The following is a 26,532-nucleotide window of genomic DNA, read 5'->3' as shown; positions in this document are numbered from 1 at the left end:
ATATTCAAATATATCCATACCTGGATGATTGTCTAATTCAGGCAGAAAACCAGGCCTCTAAAACATCTGGCATTTGTAAAAAGAGATGAGTGTTCGATCTCGCCGTTTGTTCTTACACCTGGGTTCGGAGCCGATCCTCGGCTCCGTGTCGGCCGCTTGCAAGCTCTGCATCGAGAAGAAGCTCGAGGCAACCTAATACCCACAATCCCCCCTCTGCCTTTACCTCAGATCTAGTTTGCCGCTGCAGCGTTCGCATCACTGGGTCGAGCTCGAGCACCTAAGATAAGATTTAAGATTTTATTCTTGTATTTTTAGAATAATTTTTTTCTAAAAGTTTGTTAGTGACATAGGGTGTGTGTGTGGTAAGGTTGAGGAATTCTCGGTTCCGTTAAGTTTATTTAAACTTATTAGAGTTCCCCTCGGGGCCTACCACCCCTTACTAGGATTGCCTACTGGATTGACATTTTTTTCTTTACTGGATTCGACAATTTCACCGGACTTGACTCTTTTTACTGGACTTGACTTCTCACTTCTAAATATATTAAGTGTAAGATGTCTGATAAGGCTAAATCTGGTTTCAAGCGTTGCCAATGTGGGCAAAAGATGTCTGTTACTGACAACCATAGTTCCTGCGTCTACTGTCTTGGCCCTCTCCATCTGCAAGAAGACTGCTCAATTTGTCATTCTTTCAGTGGGAGGGTCATGACAGATAGGCGCAAGAAACTCATGGATAGGGGTTTGTTAAAAACCTACTTTTCAAGAGGCTCTGGATGCTTCAGACCAGGCATCCAAATCCTCGAAGGAATCGAAGACATCGGAGCCCAGGTCATCGGCTCAGAGCTCTTCAGCTAAAGTTAGATCACCGGTTCCACAGACTTCGGGGCCGAGTGTTCAACTGTTGTCAGTTTCCGAGCCTCGAGTCTTGGAACCGGTGACGGAGCTCCCTCCCCCGACACTGTTGAGGTCGGCTCAGTCTTCGATTCCTTCGACCCGTTCTTCTTCCAGGCCCCTCTCCGATTCTGATGTAGACCGCGTGGTGCAGAAGTTAATGGAGAATACGGCCTTATCCAAACTCATCTCTGTCTCCTCTCAATTGGTGTCGAGACTTGAAGGCTTTCCACTGTCTCCATCTGTTCCTCCTCCGAGACCTGTCCAGTCTTCGGAGCCGGAAGAAGCTGAGCTGCTGATTGTGGAGCCCTCTGTGCCAGAACCATCCTTTTCTCGGTCTGCTCCGTTCACCTCGACTCCGTCGGATCCGGTACCGGAGTCTCTGAGCCGAAGATCCATCCTGGGTTCCGGGACCGAGAGTCGGACCGATATTTCGGTTCCGACTCTCCCTCTCGGGGCCTCGGCACGGATCGACTCGGTTCCGTCCTCGGGGTCGATGCCTTCGGTGCCTGTTTTGGGGATTCTGCCCATTTCTTTGGAACCGGGAGACGCCTCGACTCGGGACCCGGGGGCTTTCGATCTCATGAGGAAGGTGTTGTCTACCCAGACAACCACATCAGCAGATACAGCTTCTCCTCCCCATAAAGGTCCGTTATCCTCCTCTGCACCCACGGCTATAGCTAAGCGTCGAGCACCTGTGTCTCAGCCACCCCTGGAGGGTGCCCCCTCTTCCTCGGAGGCTTCTTCGGATGCTCCCCCCGAAGAAGTCCCTAGGAAAAGTGTGTAAGAGGAGACACTTAGATTCTCCACAAGAATCTTTGACATCCGATACTGACTTGGATGAGTCAGAAGGGTCCCCAAAGTCACCTTCAGAAGATGTCTCTTTTTCTGACATCTTGGAGATCCTAAAGCAGAGAGGTGACTGGCAGTCCCTCCCCCCTTCTGAGGATGAGTCAGTCTTGCTGAAGGCGTTTGGTGCTTGCCCTTCCTCCTCCTGGGTCATTCCGCCCTTCGATGAGTTAATGGAGCTAATTGCTCGAAGGGCATGGGAGGCTCCTGACATGGTGGAGCCAGTCCCTAGGAAACCTAATAAATATATTACTGCACCCCAGGACAAGGCTTATTTGACAAAAGGAGTGCCAGTCGACGCTATGGTGGTGGCAGCAGCCACGAAAAAGGAGATGTCGGAATCTTCCTCATCTGTCCATCCCCCTAACAAAGATTCTAGGACTATGGACAGGTACGGGAAGCGCATTTTTAGTTCAGCGGCTTTTTCTATGCGATCCCTGAACTATTTGACCCACTTCACACGGCTACAGAGGGATCCTCCAGGGTACTACAGATGCTGCTGTCTCGGAGAAAGTGATAGCACAACTTAATACCCTTACATCCATTGTAAACTCATCCATGAGGCTGATCTCGTATGCAGCCGAAGGTTCGAGTAGGGCAGCTGCTTCAGCGATTGCTCTTCGCAGACAATCCTGGATGCGCTTATGTTCATTTGCGGAAGCCTTCAAGTCTTCCTTTACTAATGCCCTATTTGACGGTGCCACTCTCTTTGGCCCCAAAGTAAAGGAGACCCTTACCCGGTGTGAGCAGGAGGGAAAGACTCTGTCTGCTGTCGGAGTCCGTTTTTCCACCCCATCTAGACCGTACCCCAAAGGGCAACGCGGTGGGAAAATGTGGTTTCGAAAACCCCAAGGTTCTTTCCCAGGCACACAGGGTGATGCCCCCTCTAGAGGCAGAGGAGGAGGCAGAGGTGGAAGACGCTGCCCTGGCGGCAGAGGGGGTCCGCAAAATCAAGGTGACAGGGATACCACCCCTGGAAAACCTTTCCAGTACTCCTGAGAGGAGGCCCGACTGTCCTGCTCTGGAGGCAGTCGGGGGTCGCTTAGCTTTATACCCTCAGGCCTGGCAAAACATTACTACAGACAACTGGGTAAAAAGCGTTGTTACCAGAGGTTACAGAATACCATTCCTATCCAATCCCATTCCAAAGAGAATACTCCCAGATGTGCCGCCCCATCTGCGAGAACCAGCAGCTATAGAAATTTCAAAGCTGCTAGAAAAAAGAGTCATCCAACCAGTCCCAGTGGACCAAAGAGGATTCGGAACTTACTCAAGGTTCTTTTAGTTCCAAAGAAGACAGGGGACTGGAGGCCCATTCTGGACCTAAGCAACCTCAATACCTTCGTCAGGAAAGAAAAGTTCCGAATGGTCACGCTTCAATCGATCCTCCCATTCTTACAGAAGGACGACTGGATGTGCTCAATAGATCTGAAGGACGCATACTACCACATCAAAATGGCCAGGGCGTCCAGAGATCATTTGCGCTTCCGGCTGGGAGCCAGTCACTTTCAGTTTCGAGCCCTGCCCTTTGGTCTGACCTCAGCCCCCAGGGTTTTCACCAAATGCATGGCAGTGGTAGCGTCTCACCTGAGACGCCTAGGATTCCAGGTGTTTCCGTATCTGGACGACTGGCTCCTTTCTGCCACCACCCAGCGTCAACTGATACAGGCCAGGGATTACACTCTACAAATTTGTGTACATCTCGGAATTTCCGTAAATTTCGAAAAATCTTTACTACAGCCATCACAGCGTATCTTATTCATAGGAGTGGAATTGGATACACATCAATTAATCCTAAGGCTTCCTCCAGAAAGGATAGCTTCACTACAAACCCGCATATCTCTTCTGTCATCCAGAAAATCCCCAGCAAAACTGGTACTAAAGGTTTTGGGCCTCATGGCAGCTTCTCTCATTGCGATACCCTTGGGAAGACTGCACATGAGAGTTCTACAATGGCTACTGTTTGCACAATGGTCGTTCCAACAGCTACCTCTGACACACGAAATTCTGATCACAAACACATGCAAATCACACCTAGTCTGGTGGCTTCAGACTTGCAACCTTTCCAGAGGAAGACCATTTGTGCTACCCACACCGACAGGGACGGTGACCACGGACGCTTCCCTGATAGGGTGGGGGGGCATCTTTCAGGGACACAGTCCAAGGCGAATGGACCAAGTTAGAGTACAATCTGCACATCAATGTTCTGGAGTTGAGGGCAGTGTTTCTAGCGTTGCAGCACTTTGCTCCCCTTCTTCCTCTAGGGACTATTGCAGTTCAGACGGACAACATGTCTGTAGTCTGGTACATAAACAAGCAAGGGGGAACCAAGTCCTATCAGCTATGCAGAGAGGCCATGAGATTCTGGCAATGGGCGGAGTCCACGGGTCGCTTTCTGATAGCAACGCACATCCCGGGGTCATCCAACGTCATAGCCGACAGGCTGAGCAGAGCAATCCTGTTGCCGCACGAGTGGTCCCTAAAACAGTCAGTTGCGAAGAAGATTTTTCGCAAGTGGGGCCAGCCTTCCTGCGATCTTTTTGCGTCTCCAATGAACGCCAAATGCAGGAGCTACTTTGCCCTATTACCCCCTCCAGGGGAAGTCCCCAGGGACGCGCTAGTTCACGATTTGGCCCCCGGGTCTCCTGTATGCTTTTCCTCCCTTTCCCCTTATTGCGAAGTTTCTGCAGAAAGCCAACAACCTGCAAAGGACGATCATCCTCATTGCCCTATTCTGGCCTCGTCAAATTTGGTTCCCCTTTCTTCTGGCACACTGCATTCGGGGACCCTGGATCCTGGACCCAGAGCCAGATCTACTGACCCACTCGTCAGGGGCTCCCCACCCCTCGCTTTTGTCTCTCCATCTAGCAGCTTGGCTGCTCCGCTTCCCTATTTAGCCAGGTCTGATCTTCTTTCACCTGCAGTTCAGAATATACTAGTGGCTTCTCATAAAGCTTCCACTACAAAGACCTACACTAGTAAATGGAAGTGCTTTGTATTCTGGGCAAATACACAGCAATTGGACCCTGTCATAGCTCCTTTAAACAAACTCTTGGAGTTTTTAACAGAATTGTTTCACCAGGGAGCTTCTCCTGCCACTTTAAGAATGCAATTGGCTGCCATCTCCAACTTTCATGTGGAAGAATGTGGGGCTCCGGTTATGGCCCACAGACTTTGTAAGGCCTTTTTAAAAGGGTCTTTTCATATTAGACCACCTGTTAGAACTCCTACATTCCCTTGGAATCTAAACCTCTTATCTAAATTGATGATGTTAAGTTGTCAATCTCGCCTTCATTCTTGCTGGATGGGTTCGGAGCCGATCCTCGGCTCCGACTCGGCACTTTCTTAGCTCGAGAACTCCTTTTACCAGCTCGAGGCAACCCTATATCCCATGATGCAAGGCGGGACTACCCCAGATCTCGTTTGCCGCTTAGCGAAGAGGTCTCCTTTACCAGCTGAGGTAAGTGAATTTCTTGGTTAAAACAAGAAGAGCTTAGTTTTAGGATTTATTTTCCCCTTTAGTCATAGTTTAGTCTGTAGTTTCTTACAGCCCACCCTATTCCCTCTTTTTCAACCTTTGTATAACTTTAATCTAAAAAGTTTGTATTAGGCCTACCACCCCATTACTCATCGATTCCTGTGTGTTGTGTGTAGGGGTTTAATTTGTGTGTTTGTTGGGGTTTATTTGTGTTATTCCTCCGAGGTCATGTCTAGGGAAGGCAAGGTCTCAGGCTTCAAGAAGTGTGACCAGTGCTGTCAGAAAATGTCTCTGACAGATGGTCACACTTGTGTTTATTGCCTGGGGCCTGTGCACCTGCAGGACTCCTGTGCGTTGTCATGCCTTTAGCCAGAGAGTCCTGCAGGAGAGGAGGAACAAACTCATCCTCCGAGGCTTGCTTAAGCCAGAAGGTTCTCCCCCTAAATCAGGGTCAGGGAAACCTCCTAAGCCACCGAAGGTTCAGGCTTCAGTATCTAAGCCTCCTCCGGTGGCTCCGGCTCCGTCGGAGCCGAGATCGGCTCCGGCTGGAACCGATGTATCTACTGTACAAGTATCTACTGTACAAGTAGTAGGTTCGGCGCCGGCTGGCTCCGATACCTTAACTACTGTGGCATTGTCGGCTCCGGCTGGAGCCGACACTTTATCCAGCATCGGAGCCGAGAAACCCTCGGCTCCATCTGGAGTCCAGGGACTTCGGCTCCGATGGCTTCGACCGAAGAGATCCCGGTCCCCTCGATACTGAGTATCCACTTTCGGCTCGGGTCTCCTCTCTTGTCGGAGCGGAGCCATCGGAGCCATTCTTCGAGATCTTCCAGGCTGTCTGACCACGACTTAGAGAGGGTGGTGAGCAGGCTATTGAAGTCTCAGGCACTGGCCCAAATGCTCCATAGCCCGTCTCAACAGACGTCGGCTATTGCCCCAATCCTGAACTTCCTCCTCCGACTCCACACCAGAGTTGGAGCCAGAGCTTCGGGAGGCGACTGTTTCGATGCCGGAGCAGATGCATCCTTCGGCTCCGTCCTTGGCTCCGATCTCCTCCTTGAGACCTTCCTTGGAGGGATCCGGTCGTCAGGTTTCCACTGTCGGCTCGAGGGGCTAGTGGCATCGGACCCTTGTCCGACCCGCTCTCCCTCTCGGGGCTTCGGCTTTAAGCTCGGCGCCGACATCGGCCTCGAGCCTTCTCTCTCTTTTGGGCCGGGTATTCCTGTTTCTTCGAGCGGGATATTCCGGCCTCCCGGGAGGAGCCTTTGAGGTGATGAGGAGTGTCCTGGCCTCTGAGCCTGGTCAACAGTCCATCCTCTAGCTCCTCCCTCATCAGTGCCTGCAGATGCCTCTTGCCAGCCTCTTGCTCACAGGCCCAGGGATCCATCGCCCCAGGTTTCCCCACTGGGAATTTCCTCCTCTTCCGAGGTTTCTCCTGATCCTGCAGGGGAACCCCTCGGAAAGAGGACGTGTAGAGGAAACACACAGACTCCCCTGAGTCTACTACATCTGATACCAACTTAGATGAGTCGGAGGGTTCCCCACGGTCCCCTCTGAGGATGTCTCTTTTCAGACATCCTTGAGCTCCTCAAACAGAGGGGAATTGGCCTCCATTGACCCCTCCGAGGATGAGTCGGTATACCTGGAGGCGTTTGGATCCCGACCCTCCACCTCCTGGGTGTCTCCGCCTTCGACCCACTTATGCAGGTAGTGGCTCGAAGGCGTGGGCTCCAGATTCTGTGGAACCCGTCCCTAGAAGACCATCCAAGTTCATCACGGCCCCTTCGGACAAACAGTTCCTTTCCAAGGGTGTCTCTGTGGATGCTATGGTGGTGGCGGCCACCAAGAAGGAACTGGCGGATCCTTCAGTACCTGTCCATCCTCCTAACAAGGATTCTAGGACCATGGACAGGTATGGAAAGCGGATGTTTTCTTCAGCGACCTTTGCTATGCGTTAGCTGAATTATCTTTGCCACTTCACCAGGCTTCAGCGAGATATTCTCAAAGAACTGGGTGAAGTAGTCCAGGATCCTTCAGCTGCAGGGGCTCAGGAAAAGATTGCCTCACAGCTTGCCATCCTGAATTCCATATCTAACTCCTCCATGCGGCTCATATCTTATGCGGCCGATGGAGCGAGCAGAGCCGCAGGCACAGGAGTTGCTCTTAGACGCCAAGCCTGGATGCGGCTGTGTAACTTTGCGGACCCCTTCAAGGCGTCCTTCACGAATACCCCCTTTGATGGTTCGGCTTTGTTCGGACCTCAGGTGAAGGATACCTTGACCAGGTGTGAGCAGGACGGTAAAACTTTCTGCAGAGTCCAATTTTCCACTCCTTCTAGACCATATCCCAAGGGTCAGAAGGGAGGGAAGATGTGGTTCCGTAAAGCCCAGGGAGCTACACCGGACACACTTGGTCAGTTTACCCCCAGAGGCAGAGGGGGTAACAATAATGGACGCCACCCTAGAGGCAGGGGGGGGTCCTCAGAACCAGGGCAACAGGGAGTCTCTTCCTGAGAAGCCCTTTCAGCATCCCTGAGGTGTTGTCCGACTGTCCACCCTTGGAGGCAGTCGGGGGAAGGATTTCACTGTACCCAGTAGCCTGGCAATCCCTATCCCAAGAGAAGTGGATACAGTCGATCATATCAGAGGGTTACAAGATCCCCTTCGAAAGGTTTCCCGTACCTCTACAATCCCTTCCAGACATCTCACACGGTCAAAGGGATCTGGCAAGACAGGAGGTTTCAAAACTCCTAGAAAAAAGAGCCGTCCAGACAGTGCCGGCAGACCAAGTAGGATCCGGCTTCTACTCAAGATTCTTTTTGGTCCCCAAAAGGACGGGAGATTGGAGACCGATACTAGACCTCAGCAGACTAAACAAGTCTGTCAAGAAGGCAAGATTCGGATGGTCACGCTTCAGTCCATTCTGCCCTTTCTGGGCAAGGACAACTGGATGTGCTCTATAGACCTTCAGGATGCGTACTATCACATCAAGATTCACAGATGCTCCAGAAGGTTTCTCCGCTTTCGGCTAGGGACCAGTCATTACCAATTCAGAGCACTGCCCTTTGGCCTCACTTCAGCCCCCAGAGTGTTCACCAAATGCATGGCAGTGGTCACATCTCACCTGAGACGTCGAGGATTCCAGGTGTTTCCTTATTTGGACGACTGGCTCCTCTCCGCCACCACCAAGCATCAGCTTCTTCTGTCCAGAGACTACACCCTACAGCTTTGCAAGAAACTGGGAATTTCGGTAAATTTCGAAAAATCCTCTCTGCTGCCCTACCAATCTATCACCTTTATAGGCGCAGAGTTAAATACTGTCAAAATGTTGGCCAGGCTAACAGATCAAAGAATTCTGGACATCCAAAAATTTGTTCGGCTTCTGTTACAAAGCAACAAGACCAAAGCCAGGTTTGTCTTGAAAGTTCTAGGCCTAATGGCTGCGGCCATTGTTCTTCTACCACTGGCTCGCTTCCACATGCGTCTTCTGCAGTGGATGTTATTCACGCAGTGGTCGTACCACAATCTTCCGATGAGACACGAAATCTTAGTAACAGTCGTGCAGGGCTCATCTACAATGGTGGATATCTTCCCCTCTTCTTCATCAGGGCCGACCCTTTATTCCCCCTCCTCCAGTTGCCACAGTCACCACGGATGCCTCTCTGATCGGGTGGGGGGGCATTATCAGGGCAGGATGGTCCACGGGACGTGGCAACCCATAGAATACCATCTGCACATAAATGTCCTGGAGATGAGAGCAGTGCTTTTAATGTTGCAAGCCCTCGACAACTTTCTTCCCACGGGGACTATTGCAGTACAAACGGACAACATGTCCGTGGTCTGGTACATCAACAAACAGGGCGGAACTAGGTCCTATCCGTTATGTCGAGAAGCTCTCAGACTTTGGCAATGGGCGATCTCTTCTCAGCGGTTTCTGATAGCAGCACATCCCGGCAGGTCCAACCTATTGGCGGACAGGCTAAGCAGATCTATTCTGATGCCTCACGAGTGGTCTCTCAATCAATCTGTAGTGGATCAGATTTTTCAGAAGTGGGGCACTCCTTGTTGCGATCTTTTCGCTACCCCTCAAAACAGCAAGTGCCCAGATTACTTCACACTATTTCCCCTTCCAGGCCAACCCTTGAGACTCTCTAACCCAGGATTGGCCTCGGGGACTTCTTTATGCTTTTCCTCCCTTTCCATTGATACCACAAGTCATTCAGAAAGCCACCGTTTTGAGAGCCAAATTGATCCTCATTGCTCCATATTGGCCTCGACAAATTTGGTTTCCGTCTCTGCATCGTCATCTTCTGGTGCAGCCCTGGCATCTGGACCCAGTTCTGGATCTTTTGATCCACCAGTCGGGTCAGCAGCACCGGGCCATTCATTCTCTCAACCTCACTGCTTGGTTGCTCCACTTCCTTCCCTAGCCAGGCTACCAATGATTTCTGACTCAGAGACATTTTAGTGTCTTCTTTGAAGTCGTCCACTAGAACTATTTATGCTAGCAAGTGGCGACGTTTTTCAATTTGGGCAAACGCTAGAAATATTGATCCTTTTACTGCTCCCGTACATTCTGTTTTAGATTTCCTGGCGGAGGTTTTTCATTCAGGATCCTCGTCATCTACAGTCAAAGTACAACTGGCTGCTATTTCCAAGTATCATGTTGGCTTGCATGACAATAACATCATGTCTCATAGATTATGCAAGGCCTTTTTAAGAGGAGTTTTTCTCCTCAAACCGCCCGTGAAACATCCTCCTCTGCAATGGGATCTAAACTTAATGTTGGCATCCCTGATTCTACCTCCTTTCGAGCCGTCTGCTACATGTTCTTTGAAGTTGTTGACGTGGAAAACTATATTTTTACTGGCTGTTACTTCTGCAAGAAGAGTTTCTGAGATTCAGGCCCTCTGTATTCGTTCACCTTATCTGGTTTTTCATAAGGATAGGGTTTCGTTAAGAACTAACCCTTCCTTTCTTCCCAAGGTTGTATCTCAAACCAATATCAACCAATCTATAGATCTACCAGTATTTTTCCCTAACTATTCTGATAGAGCTGAACAGAAGCTGCATTTTTTGGATGTCCATCGTCAGCTCAGGTACTACTTGCATAGGACTAAACAAATTAGAAAATCAGACCAATTGATGTTATGTGATCCTATCTCGCCTACATTCTGACTGATGGGTTCGGAGCCGATCCCTCGGCTCCGACTCGGCACGCTTATGCCAAAGAGCGAAGTCTCTTATTGGCTGAGCTTACTATATCCCAGGATGCACCACTACCAGTCCCCCAGATCTCGTTTGCCGCTAACAAGTGAAGACGTGGTCTCGAGCTGGCTGAGCTAAGTAGTGATTATTTTCACTAGTTTTTCTGTCAGGAATTTCTTTATTCTCAACAAAAAGCTGTTTTAACAGCTATTCTTGTGTTTAGAGTGCGTTTGACGAAATTCACTTGGTGAATTCTTGTGTTGTGAGTGTGAGGAGTACCTCTTGTGTGGAAAGGCCTTTCCCGGTCTTTTTATTTGTAGGTGACTTCGGTTCTGTTACGGATCCCTTATATTACTGATATTTTTCTTTCTTTAAAGAAGGACAAGCAGAGAGAAATTTACAGAGTTTGTACTGTGTTTTGACTAACTCAGAATAAGCCTGAGTATTACAGGGTTTTCAAAGTCCCCTGTCATTTGCGAGTGATAACTGTTAGGTGTGTCACCAGTAATTGTATTTCTTCCAGTCAGTTTACGGAAATTCTCCATAATGTCTCAGAATCCTAGGCCTTCGGGCTTTAAAAAATGTGTAAAATGTAGTTTCAAAATGTCCATCACGGACGATCACTCGCTCTGTGTGTGTTGCTTAGGGGCAAAACATTTACAGGAATCATGTAGCGTATGTCACGCTTTTTCCTCAAGGGTCCTCCAGGAGAGGAAAAATAAATTAATTCTTAAGGGATTAATTAAACCTTCTTTCGAAGAAGCTTTGGCATCCTCTCCTTCTCCGGCCAAAAAGAAAAGGGCGTCGGTTCCGACCAGTCCGTCGGATCCGACCGCTAAGAAACAAAGGCAGGCCTCTCCTTCGGCTCCAAGGACTTCGGAGCCGAGGTGAACGGTCTGCCTCGATGCCACCAGTCGACTCCTCTGGCTTTGGAGCCGATGGCTGGGGCATCGAGGCGGGTCACCTTCGTCGGCTCCACTGCTCGGAGCCGACAAAGGTTGCCCGCTCAGACACCTCCTCTCGGCGCGAAGTCCACCTCGGCACCGATGGAATCTGGTTTGTGTATTCCCTCGCCGATACTCATCGAGTCGCCGGAGCCGGTCCCCTAGTCCTTTGGGGCCGTTGGAGAGGCCTCGAACCCGTTCTGTTTCCTCTCGGTCTTGAGGATGTCAGATTCTGATATAGACAGGGTGCTCCAAAGACTGTTCCAGTCCCCAGTCTTCCAAAATTTGTTTCGGTTCCGACCCAGTTGGCTTCGGAGCCGATGACCTGGCCCACCCATTGCCATTCCTCCTCCGACTGCTTCGGCTCTGTCGGAGCAGGTGCTGTTGGAGCCGGTGGAGATCTCAGGGTCGGCTCCGACCCTTACTCCAACCCGGCCGGGTCCGAGTTTGATGCGTGGACTTCTTCAGCTGGACCGGGGTGATGTTTGGGACCTATGCTTTGGTTCGAGCCTCCCCTCGGTGCTTCGGCTGCGGGACTTCCGTCGCTATCACGGCTCGGGACGGACACTCCCAGGATTCTGGGGTCTGGCTTTCAGAGCCATGAGGAGTGCCTTGGCCAAGTCCTCTTGGCCATCTCTCGGCTTTACCGGCACCTTCCTGGGCGTGGTGACTGAGTCTTTGTCATTTCCCCTGTCCGTAGTCAGTTGCGCCCCGAGGCCTGAGGTTACTCCCAGTGAGGGTTCCCCTCCTCCTGAGGGTTCTTCGGAGTTGTCTTCGGAGGAACCCCCAAGGAAGAGATTGTGCAAGAGGAAGCACATGGACTCCCCCAAGTCTATTACATCAGACACTGATCTGGATGATGCAGAGGGGTCCCCGAAGTCGTCCTCGGATGATGTCTCATTTGCAGACATCTTAGAGATCCTCAAACAACGAGGCGGCTGGATATCCAAACCCCCCTCTGCTGACGAGTCAGTGCTCCTCAAGGCCTTTGGGGCTCAGCCCTCCGCCTCCTGGGTGTCTCCGCCCTTCGAGCTTCTGGATTTGGTTTGTCGAAGGGCGTGGGAACACCCAGATACCGTGGAACCAGTCCCTTCTCATCCAAATAAATTTTTGTCTGCTCCCCCTGAGAAGGAGTTCCTCACTAAAGGCGTGGCTGTAGATGCCATGGTGGTGGCATCTGCTACACAACAGGACGTGGCAGAGGCTTCAACGTCCGTCCATCCTCCTAATAAGGAGTCTAGGGGTATGTACAGGTGCGGGCGCACCCTGACTTCAGCGGCCTTTACTTTAAGGTCTCTGAACTATTTGGCACATTTTACCAGGCTTCAGAGGGATTTGGTCAAGGAGTTGTCAGATTCCCTCGCGGGTAACCTACCTGAGCAGCTAGCCCAGTCGGTTAGCTCTCAGTTGGCTATCCTTACGTCAATTTCTAACTCGTCCATGAGGCTCATTTCCTATGCGGCCGGGGCGGGTAAGCGGCAGGTACAGGCGTGGCTCTCAGAGACAAGCCTGGCTCCGCTTGTGTCAGTTCGGAGGCCTTCAAGTCTTCCTTCGCCGCGCTCCCTTTGATGGGTCCTCATTGTTTGGACCCAAGGTTAAAGACACCCTTACCGCTGTGAGCAAGAGGGAAAAACTTTATCTGCCGTAGGTGCCCATTATTCCACTCCCTTTCGGCCTTACCCCAAGGCTAAAGGAGGGAAAATGTGGTTCCGCAAATCTCGCAAGTTTTTCTCCCAACAGCAGGAAGATTCCCCTTCCAGAGGCAGAGGACGGGAAATTTTTCAGGGAGCGCCGTCCCAGAGGCGGCAGAGTGCCCCGCAATTCTGGAGACCATGAGTCCTTTCGTGGCTCTTCAGCCTCCCACACGTCATGAGGGATTGCCCGGCTGTGCTGCTCGAGCCAGTCGGGTGTCGCTTTGCCAAGCACCTAAAAGCCTGGGAGTCAATCACTCAGGACAGATGGGTGCTTGGATCATTGCCGGAGGTTACACCATCCCATTCACATACTCCCCCACCGTCCAAAAGAATCCCGGACCCACCACCCAGTCAAAGGGAAATGGCAGCCGCAGAAGCTTTAAAGCTGCTAGAAAAGGAGTCATCCAACCGGTCCCCACAGACCAGATCGGATCAGGAAATTACTCCAGGTTCTTTTAGTGCCAAAAGACAGGGGACCTGAGACCAATATTGGATCTCAGCAGACTGAACCAATCCGTCCGCGAAATCCAAATTCGAATGGTCACGTTACAATCCATTCTCCCATTGTTGGAGAAGGATGTTTGGATGTGCTCCATAGACCTCAAGGACTCCTATTATCACATACCGATACATCAGGCGTCCAGGAGGTATCTGCGCTTCAGCCTGGGAGTCAGTCATTACCAATTTTGCGCTCTGCCCTTTGGTCTCACCACAGCCCCCAGGGTGTTCAAGTGTTTGGCAGTAGTGACGGCTCACCTGAGAAGTCTTGGATTCCAAGTGTTTCCCTATCTGGACGACTGGCTCCTGACTGCCACCACCAGGCATCTACTAATGGACAACCTGAAAGCCACCATCTCCCTGGGTATTACCCTGGGGATTACATTCAATTGGTCAAAGTCTGTCTTGCTGCCCTCTCAACGCATAAGGTTCATAGGAGCAGAGATAGACTCAAGATTGATGCGCGTCTTTCTTCCTGCCGAAAGGATCCAAACTTTACAGGGCCAAGTTCAAGCTCTGATCTCGAGATCCAAAGCCCCAGCCAGGATGGTTCTACAAGTTTTAGGCTCAATGTCGGCCACGGTTCTTTTAGTTCCTCTGGCAAGATTGCACATGAGGATTCTTCAGTGGCTATTGTCAACTCAATGGTCCTTTCAGGATCTTCCCCTCCATCATATCATGATTACGGAAACATGCAAACGGGACCTGCGCTGGTGGCTTCAGACATCCAATCTAAATCAAGGAAGCCCCTTTGTTATTCCCTCTCCAGTAGTTACCCTGACGACAGATGCCTCCGATAGGGTGGGGGGGGCATTGTCTGGGCAGGCTAGTTCAGGGCTCCTGGCTTCCAGACGAAGCTCTTCTCCACATCAATGTGTTGGAGATGAGGGCTGTACTTCTATCCCTACAGGCCTTACACAAGTTCCTTCCTCAGGGCATCATCGCCATCCACACAGACAACATGTCGGTGGTCTGGTATCTGAACAAACAAGGAGGGACCAGATCTTACCCCCTTTGCAGAGAGGCCATGAGAGTGTGGGAATGGGCTGTAGCTACCAACCGCTTCTTGGTAGCGACCCACATTCCGGGAAAATCAAATATATTGGCAGACAAATTGAGCAGGACAATTCTCTCTCCTCACGAGTGGTCTCTAAACCAAGCAGTAGCAGCTCAGGTTTTCAGGAGATGGGGGACGCCGTGCTGCGACCTATTTGCAACTCCACTGAACACCAAGTGCCAAAGGTTCTTCTCACTGATCCCACATCAGGAGTACCAGCTATGGATGCTCTAGCACAACCTTGGCCAACAGGGCTACTTTATGCCTTTCCTCCGATTCCACTTCTCTCCAAAGTCATTCAAAAAGCTTCTCAATTGGGGTCCGTAATGATACTGATTGCCCCATACTGGCCTCGTCAGGTATGGTTTCCTTACCTGAAGAAGCATGCGGTGGACGATCCGTGGACTTTAGACCTAATTCGGACCTGCTAATTCATCAGTCGGGACATCAGCATCAGTCCCTTCGATCTTTGAAATTGACAGCTTGGCTCCTCCACTTCCGACTTTAGTTAGAAGTCACACACTAGACCGGAAGTTGTTCACATTTTATCTTGACCCACAAACCCGCCACTAACAAATTGTACCTCAGTAAGTGGAAGAGGTTTGCTATCTGGGCTCAACTCAAGGGCTTAGACCCTATCACTGCTCCTATCCCAGAGGTTTTGAAATTCTTATCATCCCTGTTTAATCAAGGATCTTCTGTCTCTACTATTAAAGTCCAACTAGCGGCTATCTCTAAATTCCACGAATCCATGGATCCTCCATTAATGAGCAGCAGACTATGCAAAACTTTCATTAAAGGTGCGGCCTGTTAAGACCCCCAGTTTTCATCCTGCCTCCGTGGGATCTTGATTTGGTGCTTCGCATTAACATCTTCCCCTTCGAACCGGCTGCTACATGTGAGTTAAAATACCTGTCTTGGAAAACTGCCTTTTTAGTTGCAATTACTTCTGCAAGAAGAGTTTCAGAGCTTCAAGCCCTGTCTATTAAACCACCGTACTTGATTTTCCACAAGGATAGAGTATCACTTAGGCCTAATCCATCCTTTGTCCCAAAGGTCTGTTCTAGTTTCTGTCTCCAACAATCTCTAGAGCTACCAGTTTTCTTCCCAAAATTCTCCAATGAAGCAGAATACACTCTCCATAAATTGGATGTTCACAGGCAATTACGCTTTTATTTAGACAGGACTCAGCAACCGTAAGTCAGACCAGTTGTTTGTGTCCTTCTCAGATAATAAATTGGGTGAACCATCACAAAAGCTACTATCTCCAAATGGATCAGAGATTGCATAACTCAGGCTTATTCTTGAATAAGCAACTTTCAACATCTATCAAAGCTCATTCTACCAGAGCTATGGCTACTTCTATAGCTTTTCATTCCAAGCTCGCTATATCGGAGATTTGTGCTGCGGCTACTTGGTCCAATCCGCACACTTTCATTTCCCACTACAAATTGGATGTGGCATCTAAAGGGCGAGCATGATTTGGTTCCACGGTACTCAGGAGTGTTTTCCAGTGAGCCACCCAGGATTCAGGTGCTAGGGGCGCTGTCCCATCAGTCAGAATGTAGGCGAGATAGGATCACATAACATCTTTTAGTTATGTACTCACCATAACTTCAGATGTTTGGGATCCATCTCGCCTACATTCTAATACCCTCTCCTTCCCCTGCCTTGGAGGTCAGAAGAGATTGAACGGTTTTGAGTTCTACTGTTTATCTTGTTTCATCTGACGATGTTATATAAGCAGGGCGTGCATGTGTGCATGTATGCGGACAAACTAGATCTGGGGGACTGGTAGTGGTGCATCCTGGGATATAGTAAGCTCAGCCAATAAGAGACTTCGCTCTTTGGCATAAGCGTGCGAGTCGAACCGAGGATCGGCTCCGAACCCATCAGTCAGAATGTAGGCGAGATGGATCCCTAACATCTGAAGTTATGGTGAGTACATAACTAAAAGTTTGTCTCCTATGCAGAAAACAGGTTAGGTCTTCCAGTTTCTAAAGTGACTTTATCCAGGTGGTTGACTTCCACCATTTCCTATGTGTACTCTCTTAGAGGCAAACAACTATCTTCTAAGCCAAAAGCACATTCGACCAGGAGTCTATCCACTTCTGTAGCTTTTCAGGATAGACTACCCATTGATACTATTTGTGCAGCAGCTACTTGGGCCACACCTCATACCTTTGTGTCTCATTACAAATTGGATTTGGCCTCCAGAGATAGGGCCAGTTTTGGTTCCACAGTTCTCAAGAGTCTGTTCCATTGAGCCACCGGGATACAGGTGCTAGGACGGGTCCCATCCAGCAAGAATGAAGGCGAGATTGACAACTTAACATTTAGAAGTTATGTACCTACCATAACGTTCCATGTTAGTTGTCTTCTCTCGCCTTCTTTCTTGCGTCCCTCCCTCCGACCCCCTGGCCTGGACAGATCTTGAAAAGTCTCCTCTTCTCAGGATGTTCTCTCCTAACTCTTAAGTAGGAGAGTCATTGTTTAGGAGTTGTTGTTTCCTAGTTGTTCTAGGTTTCTCTTTAGCAGGGTATGTTAGCTACCAAACGAGATCTGAGGTAGTCCCGCTTGCATCATGGGATATAGGGTTGCCTCGAGCTGGTAAAAGGAGTTCTCGAGCTAAGAAAGTGCCGAGTCGGCTCCGAACCCATCCAGCAAGAAAGAAGGCGAGAGAAGACAACTAACATGGAACGTTATGGTAGGTACATAACTTCTAATTACCCCCTTTTGAACCAGCCTCCTCTTGTCCATTGAAGTATTTGTCGTGGAAGACCCTCTTCTTGGTAGCCATTACATCTGCTAGGCGAGTATCTGAGCTTCAGGCTCTTTCCATTAAACACCCTTATTTAATCTTTCACTCTGACAGAGTATCTCTTCGCACTAATCCATCCTTTCTCCCCAAAGTTTGCTCTATTAATAACATTAATCATTCCATTGAATTACCCACCTTTTTCAAAAATCACTCCAACAAAATGGAGTATATGTTACACAAGTTGGATGTTCACAGACAACTTAGATTTTACTTGGATAGAACAAAGGATCACAGAAAATCTGCAACTCTTTGTAGCCTTTGCTGATAGTAGGAAAGGTGCAGCGGTTACTAAAAGAACTCTTTCCAAATGGTTAACTGATTGTATTACTTAAATCTTGATTTGAAGAATCATAAACATATCTGTCAAACCCAAAGGACATTCTACAAGATGTGTCTACATCCCTGGCTCATGCAGCTCGCCTACCATTAGACGCTATTTGTGCGGCTGCTACTTGGTCTAAACCGCATACATTCATTTCTCATTACAAGGTAGACAAGGTTTCTAGGGACAGGGCAACCTTTGGTTCCACTGTGCTCAGGAACATGGAGCTAGGGACGCTACCCAGGTGTAAGAACAAACGGCAAGATCGAACACTCTCACATATAGAAGTTATGTCCTTACCATAACGTTCCATGTGGAGTGTTCATCTCGCCTTTCTTACATTCCCACCCTCCCACCCTAAGGAAGAACGTTCAGTTTGGTGCCTGGTCTGGGTTATTCTGCTTCTGCAATTGCAGTTGTTGTATATATGATGTACGTGTGTGTTTGTGTGTGTGTGTGTGTGTATATATATATATGTATATATATATATATATATATATATATATATATATATATATATATATGTGTGTGTGTGTGTGTGTGTGTATATATATATATATATATGTATATATATATATATATATATATATATATATATATATATATATATATATATATATTTTTTTTTTTTTCTCTTTGCGTCTATGTAAAGATTGGCATGAGTGTGTTCTCTGTCTGACTGCTGGTTTGCTTGCAAACTAGATCTGAGGTAAAGGCAGAGGGGGATTGTGAGTATTAGGTTGCCTCGAGCTTCTTCTCGATGCAGAGCTTGCAAGCGGCCGACACGGAGCAGAGGATCAGCTCCGAACCCAGGTGTAAGAACAAAGGCGAGATGAACACTCCACATGGAACGTTATGGTAAGGACATAACTTCAATTTCTTACCTGTCTAGGGTACAGCATAAACGAAAAGAAATCTCAACTGGTACCCTCTCAAAAAATTACATTCCTGGGTGCAAGCTTGAATACAACTGTCCAGATTGCTTTCCTTACTCCAGAAAAGCAAATTCATTTGGTGACTTTCAAACAGGTGGCCACAAAAACCCTGCTATCTGCATGGCAAATACTGCAGGCCTTGGGGTTCATGGCCTCATGCATTCTTCTAATTCCATTTGCAAGACTGCATACGAGAACTTCAGTGGTACTTAGTTTATGGAGTCAACATTGTCACAGCCTGGAAACAATGATTCTTATCATACCTTGCCTGCCCCTAGAGTTCTTATGGTGGGCAGAGGCCTGCCACCAAAACAAGGGACTGCCATTCACACCACCCCCTGCCACCAAAACCCTAACTACAGACTCATCAGACTATGCATGGGGGCTCATCTGGTAGGGAAGTGCATTCAGGGCAGATGGAGCCCAAATCAAATGTACCTTCATATCAATCAAAAATAAATGCTAATTGTACAGAATGCACTGACAGTCTTCAAGGACTACCTTCATCCATGACAATTACTGATAAAGACGGACAGCATCACAGTTATGTGGTACATAAGCAGGGGGGTACACATTCCTGCCCCCTCTGCAGACTAGCCATGGCTTTGTGGAACATGGCGTTGAGCTACCAAGTACAACTACAAACTCAATTCCTACCAGGAAAGCAGAATGTTCTAGCAGACAAACCTAAGCAGAAATCTCATCGACCCTCACTAATGGTAACTGGAACCACGGATTTTCAACAAGTTGACACTCAAATGGGGGAGCCTAGACCTAGATCTTTTTGCTTCACCCCAGAACTACCAGTTGGACAAATTTTGCACAAGAACGCATCACAAAAAAGCCTGGAAAGTGGATGCTTTGTCCTTTAGCTGGGAAAATCTATCGGTCTATGCCTTTCCCCTCTGCCTTTGCTCTCCAACGTTCTACTAAAAGTCACAGGACAAACCAAAAATTATTTTGATTGCTCCAGACTGGCTTCACCAACACACTCCTGCACAGTGTGTCACACATGTCTCCGTGGCACCTGCCTCAGACACCTTACTTACCGTCTCAGCAGGAGAACCAAATTCTGCACCCTCAGCTCCAAGCATTGAATCTTGCAGCTTGGCTAATCACTTAAATTCACCCTTGGCATCCCTCAGCAAACCTGTGATGAATGTCATCTTATGCTGACAAATGAATTCTGTGCCTGGAGTCAATCTCAAGGTTTGAGCACAGCAGTGCCCAATTTACCTCAGATTTTGCAGTACTTAACTGAGATGTTTCACAAGGGCCTGTCTTTTTCTTCCATAAAAATCCATTTCAGCCATTTCAACTCATTACAACACAGACCCCCCCCTTCTAAAGCAGTATCTGAGGGGCCAAAAACTTGAGACCACCCAGGAGAGCTCCGACCCCTGCCCTGGGACCTTAACTTTGTATTGGATAAACTCACTCTACCTCCTTTCGAGCCAGCTGCAACTGCAGACTTAAAATTTATTTTCTGGAAAACAGCCTTCCTTTTACCAATCACTTCAGCTAGAAGGATATCTGAATTACAGGTCCTTATGGCAGTGGAGTCTTTCATCATCTTTCATGTAGACAGGGTGTCACTCAGGACCAATCTATCATTCATGCCCAAGGTGGTATCCAGTGTGGTTCTTAATCAGTCCATTCATTTGCCAACTTTCTTTCCCAATCCACAGAACAAGGGAGAGCGGATTCTGCATTCATTGGATGTACACAGACAACTTAGATTCCACTTGGACAGGACTAAATCTCGAAGAAAATCTGAACTGCTGGTAGCATTTGCTGCAGGGGCAGAGGGGAAGGCCATTTCCAAGCAAACAATTTCTAAATGGATAAGCCATAGTATTCATTTCTGTTATAAGCACCATGGAAAACCTATCCCCCAGGGGATCAGATCTCATTCCACCAGGGCTGCTTCTACTTCAGCAGCCTTTCTCAGAGGTGTTCCTACCGGGGATATTCTAGAAGCTGCTACCTGGAGTTCAGTTCATACTTTCACCAAGCATAATCACTTACCAATTTTCTCTAAATCCAGAGCTTAGCTTTGGGAATCTACCCAAATGTAATGACTGCAACAGTGATTACACTCTAACATCTACATTTATGGTAAGTGTACACAACTGTACTTTTCCTGTATGATTCTCATTAACCTCTTGTTTGACCCTCTTCAACTGCATACACCTTTCTTCTCCCACAAGGAGACTCGCTCTTCCTGTTTTAATAACTTCTTAATAGTTTCAGTAATTACATGTACCTCCTTATGCTCTTAAAGAATTTTTTTAGGTTATCTGCACAGGTATGTATTCATTTTCAGGTTGTTCAGGGGGCAGCACTGATTGGGGGTTCATGCTGGGAACAGCATGGTCCTTTACCAAACTAATTAAATTTAGAAATTTCAGCTTTTGAAGCACATCTATGAAATTGCTAGTGGAGAGATCCTAAAATCCCATGCTCTTTGCTGTACCCTGCTTGAATGCATATGTCCAGATTTTTGACCTTGAACGTATGCCAGTTAACCTGGAGTATTAAATCAGAGTTGGGCCTATTCAGGAAAGTCTTATTCCTAATGAGAAGTTTTAGTGGGTCTGGATGGGCTTGGGTGGAGAAGGTGAAGAAGTGAGCGTCTGACAATAGATTTTCATGTTGGGGAGCCAGGTAGTCAGAGACTACATTGCACTGTTGGTCCCTCCATGAGTGTTGAAGGATTGCAGGAAGCATGTAGAGCATTGTGAATGTGTGCCAATGATAATTTTTGATGGGCATGCTTGTCATGTACAAGAACAAAACCCACATGCGGAAGCTGCAAGCCTGCAGGAAGGGGTGCATACTTAGGAGAGAGATCCTGCTTTTGAATATGGGCTAATCTGCTTCCTAACATGGGAGTGTTCAATCTGGTGATTAAATTGGCTTGAACTTTTGTCTGCATCAGGGAATGAGTGAGTTCTAGGGCACTCATCCTGATATTGAAATTTTAATGGGTTTTGCTGTCCTTCCTGTACGTGTACTAAATGGGCCAGTCGCATGCCAGAAGAGGTCCCTAGCAGTAGTTGTATGCAATTAAAAATGCTCTGAATTGATGCAACTTCTCCGTACTGAGTCTCCATTGTGTTCTGGTAGTCAGGCTTTAGTAGACAAAATATTGCACTGCTTTTAAGGAAGTAACCTTTGTGCCAGATAACTTTTAAGATGCAGTATCTCAAAATTCTGGTAAAATAAAATAAACTGAAATTGTTGGGATAAACTTAAATGTAAGCATTTCAGTATAAATGGAGATTTCGAATTGGTAGACAGCATTGCAAATGAAGGGTCAGTCTGTTAACAGATACTGTGTGTGACAAAATATTGCAAAGGATATTCATAGCACTTTTGATAATTGTCGAATGTAACACTTTCATTTTCTTGTTAGGAAGCAGACATTGTGGTGGCCCCGTCTCGAGAGATCCAGTCTGCTGACTGCCTGCTGGAGGACTGCATAAAACAAAACTGCGCCAAACAGGACTACACAAAACATTACTTGCCTATAATAATTTATGCCATCAGCAAGGATAAGCTGTCTGAACTGGAGGAAAATGAGCTGCGGAACATGCGCTACAAAGATTCCCCAGTTTTCTTTGTTAAAGTGCCACCTGTATGCTCAGAAATAGACATTAAGGTCTGTAAATCAGTTAGAACTGACCAAGAAAAGTCTGACCTTTTCTACCATTTAGCAAACCTGGGTTTCTTGAACTCCAACTACTGCAGCTGTGGGGCTCCAGGTTTGGACAACAAGGCACCGAGTATGCTTGTGGAGCAGTTTGAAAAGTTCCGTCAGCTGAGTACATTTGCTAGGCAGGTGATGCAGATGCATCTTGTGGGCATAGCCACTGCATTGAATAAAGTCCACTGGCGTTGCTTGGAAATCTTTATTAATCAGGCTTACTACATGCAGCGAGACCTGCAGATAACACCTAAACGACTGGAATATACACGTGAAAAGGAGAATGAGCTTTTTTTGTCACTCATGAGTATTGCCAACCGTAAGCAAGAAGAGATGAAAGAGATGATTGTTGATACTCTTAGCAGCATGAAAGAAGAATTGTTGGACGATGCTGCAAATTTAGAATTTCAAGGTAAATTTCATAGGTGCATGACCCAGATGTGTTCAAGCAATTAGTTTGTCATTAATAAGTTTTAAAGGCTAGACAGGCAAGTATTTTGATATGTGCCTGATAACTTGGGGGGGCTCGGACAATGGCAGAAACTGCTCTTGCCCATAATCTAGGGACCTCAAGCATGTGCAAATCTTCTGGCAGTGTTAATTGTAGCATCTACGGATCCCTTTAGCAGTGGGTGACCCTGCAGTTTACTGTGTTTTGATGTATGCCTGACACCTACTTTGGAGTAGAGAAGTATTAAAAAAAATGCATTGGGTAACTGGTATGGAACTTCTCCCCAGATGTAAGTGCGTCTGCTTTTGAAGTCATTGAAAGGAAGGGTGTACGACTAAAGAAATGCATTGTGTAATGTTCAATTATATAAATGTTTCATGCTAGTTATTGATTTTTTTTTTCCCCCTCACTGCCTGTTCAGCATTAAGTGATTTTATTAAAGGTGATGGCCTATATGAGTGATACAGCAACAGCTGATGGTTTGCTCTTTTTTAGTCAAATTGTGTTAGCCTGACCTCAGGATTGCTCTGAAGAACAGTGTGATGCCCGTGCCCTGGCCAAGCAATCAAGGAGCCTCAGTCCTCACCACTAACACCAGAGAAGGGTGTATCGTATATGAGGAAAGGATAACAAATACACACAGTAAAGTGCAATTTCACTTAAGAGCACACAGAGATCACAGTCAGTCTGGGGCTGGTCGCTCCCCGGTCCCCAGTAAGACTCCCCACTGGCACAGCTCTAGGGTCCAGATCTTAGCCAGCTGGGCAAGCTAAAATCTCCAGCACCCTCTGTCCATCCAGTGCTTTCATGTCCCTGCCCACGTAGCTGACACACGCACTTTGAGGAGTTTATGCAACCACACATTCACTCCTGGGAAAGGCTGGCACAGGTTCTCCAGCTGTGCCCCTATTACCCAGACTATACTGTAGTACCGCCTGCCACCACCCAGCTAATTATCAGCTATACAAAGGCCCTTAAAAGGGTGTCCAATTATTACTGTGCAATATTATCCAGTTGGTAAGTGTGACTAAACAGTCAAGGCTTATTAGTGACTTGGTACATGATCTTTATACATGCAGTGTACTCTTAGATCTTAACTTACCTCTACACAAACCAGCCACAGTTAAAAGGTTTTAAAATATTTAATAAATAAACACAAGACATTACTTTCTACTACACAGTGCTAGTCAAGAGTTCAGAGATCACACAGAAATACTTAAAATCATTCAGTAGTACAGTTCTGACATTATAGAAAAACACTTGGTCTAATCTTTCTAGTTCCTAGCTATTTCTAAAAGAAAACACAAGTCTAATAATTTGCATATGAGCAAGACAGTGCTGTGAGTTGGATAATCAAGACAAAAATGCTTAAGCTCTGGTTCTCTGTTTAAATTGAAATTGCAGTTCTGATAAAACATTACATCAGTCTTCACCCTTCCTGCGATTCACAGGCCAACAAACTGCATCTACATTCTCTTATACCTAGACAGAAACCAGAGCAATATAAATACATTTGCATGTTTAAATCTAGCAATCTAACTCTGTTAAAACAATACAAAGAATGTACTAGCCCAGATGGAATGACTCAATCTAACTTCAAAGGACAAATCTGAAGTAATGTTACTTCAAAGGACAGACATGAAATGCTTGCCTTAGCTTTCTTAACAGCAGAGGGCAATGTTACATTTTTTTTGAAGTTCATTTCACAGCATATTCTTTCATTTAAGAAAACTAGCCTGTATTTCAACATTTATATTTACAAATGATAGAATTATGTATAAAATGCTATCTGGCTAGGCTGGCAACCTTCATCTATCTTCACATATTTCCTCCCCCTGAGAACTCAAGCTAGTTTGTCAAGTGACCCTTGAGAAACACTGCTTGAGAGGGTGAGGTCTATCTTGAGTATAACTACCCCATTCCCTGTCTTAAGAGCCCATCTGCATTGCCATTGCTACTCCCACTGTGGTGCTGCACTGACATATATGCTTGCAACCCTAGGCTCCATCTTAGCAACTTGGCATTTTGCTGGCTCTGTTTAACCATTTTAGGGGGTTGTGATTTGTCATAAGTGAATTTCCTTCCGTACAGATAAGGCTGAAGTTTCTGCAATGCCCACACTATGGCTAGACATTCCTTTTCTACAGCTGCATAGCATTCCTCCCTGGGTTGGAGCCTACGACTGAGATAAACCATTGGTGCTCTTCCCCATCTGAAGAAATCCAAGTACAGCCCCCCCCCACCATGGTTTGAAGCATCCACCTGCACAACAAACTCTTTGATGTAATCTGGACTGGCTAACACAGGGGGTCCGCCCAAAGCTTCTTTAAGCTTCTGGAATGCCTGCTCACATGCCGGGGTCCACACTACCTTATCTGGCCTCTTCTTCCTTGTCAGGTCTGTGAGGGGAGCAGCTATGGTCCTGTAACTGGGGGACAAAGCTTTCTGTAGTACTCTGCTTTCCCTATAAATGCCCTCACCTGCTTACCATCTTACCACTCCCAATTCTATGTCCTAGGTACGAGACCTCTGCCATACTCACTTGACATTTGTTCGGTTTAATGGTCAACCCTGCCCTCTGTAGTCTGCCCAGGACCTCCCTGACATGCTAAAGGTGCTCTGGCCAGGAATGGCTGTAGATGGCAATATCATCTAGGTAAGCAAGGGCAAACCCTTCGGCTTCTATTGGGATATAATGTATCAGCCTCTGGAAAGTCACTGGGGCTTTCTTCACCCCAAAGGGCATCTTTGTGAGCTCCTACAAGCCTAAAGGAGTCGCAAAGGCTGACTTCTCTCTAGCACTGTGAGTCAAGGGCACCTGCCAGTAACCCTTGGTAAGACCAATGGTTACAAGATACTTGGCCCCACCCAGCTGCTCTAGGGCCTCATCTGTCCTAGGCATGGTGTAAGCATCTGACTCTGTGTGACTAATTTCCTGTTGTCCGCACTGAACCTGGTGCTGCCATCTTTCTTTGGCACCAGCACCACTGGGGAGGCCCAGGGACTGTTGGACTCTTGAATCACCCCTAGTTCCAACATCTCCTGTACCTCCTCCCTCAGGATCTGTCTGACTCTCTCAGGCACCCTATAAGGGGCCTGCCTAATAGGCCTTTGGGGTCCTGTGTCTACCTGGTGCTGCACTAGGTGGGTGCACCCTGGTTTCCCAGTGAACATGCCCCCAAATTCCTGCAACACTGCTCGGATTTCTCGAACCTGGGTAGGAGTTGCTGGGACATTGCTACCCCTTCCACTGAGGTGTCAGCCCGAGCCTCACTGAGAAGATCAGTCCTCAGATTTCCCTCAGACGACTCCTATAATCCACTGCAAATGCTCAGCACAAGGGCCTCCATATCATGGTAAGGTTTCATCATGTTAACATGGTACGATTTGTGCCCCTGCCATCTGCCTAGCAGTTCCACCATGTAGTTAGCATCACTTACCTTTATTGTCACTTTGTAGGGACCCTTCCAAGCTGCTTGTGTCTGACAGGAATGAGAACCATTACCTGCTGCTCCACAGCATACTCTAGCTCAAGCATTCCTGTCATACCACACCTGTTTCTGTGCTTCTGCCAGATGCTCTTGGGCCAAACCCATGAGTTCCATGGGCCTTGTCCTGAGGTTTAGTAATTATGCCACAACAGACTCCTTGTGAGACTCGCACTCACCTTCCCACT

At 47.7% G+C, this 26,532-nt stretch overlaps 1 protein-coding gene across 1 annotated transcript in view; it reads left to right on the top strand.

The window, feature by feature from the left end:
* DSTYK (dual serine/threonine and tyrosine protein kinase) overlaps nt 1–26,532 on the top strand; it is a 1,161,378-nt gene that overhangs the window by 163,632 nt on the left and 971,214 nt on the right. Inside the window, exon 3 of the mRNA XM_044076801.1 lies at nt 22,115–22,817. Within this exon, the coding sequence (XP_043932736.1) occupies nt 22,115–22,817 (703 nt within the window). The remainder of the gene's footprint in view (nt 1–22,114; nt 22,818–26,532) is intronic.

The sequence above is a fragment of the Protopterus annectens genome, chromosome 7.part0 (assembly GCF_019279795.1).
Source record: "Protopterus annectens isolate FY-2018-M chromosome 7.part0, PAN1.0, whole genome shotgun sequence".
In the NCBI taxonomy this organism is placed as follows: Eukaryota; Metazoa; Chordata; order Ceratodontiformes; family Protopteridae; genus Protopterus; species Protopterus annectens.
This window is presented reverse-complemented; position numbering and strand designations above follow the sequence as displayed.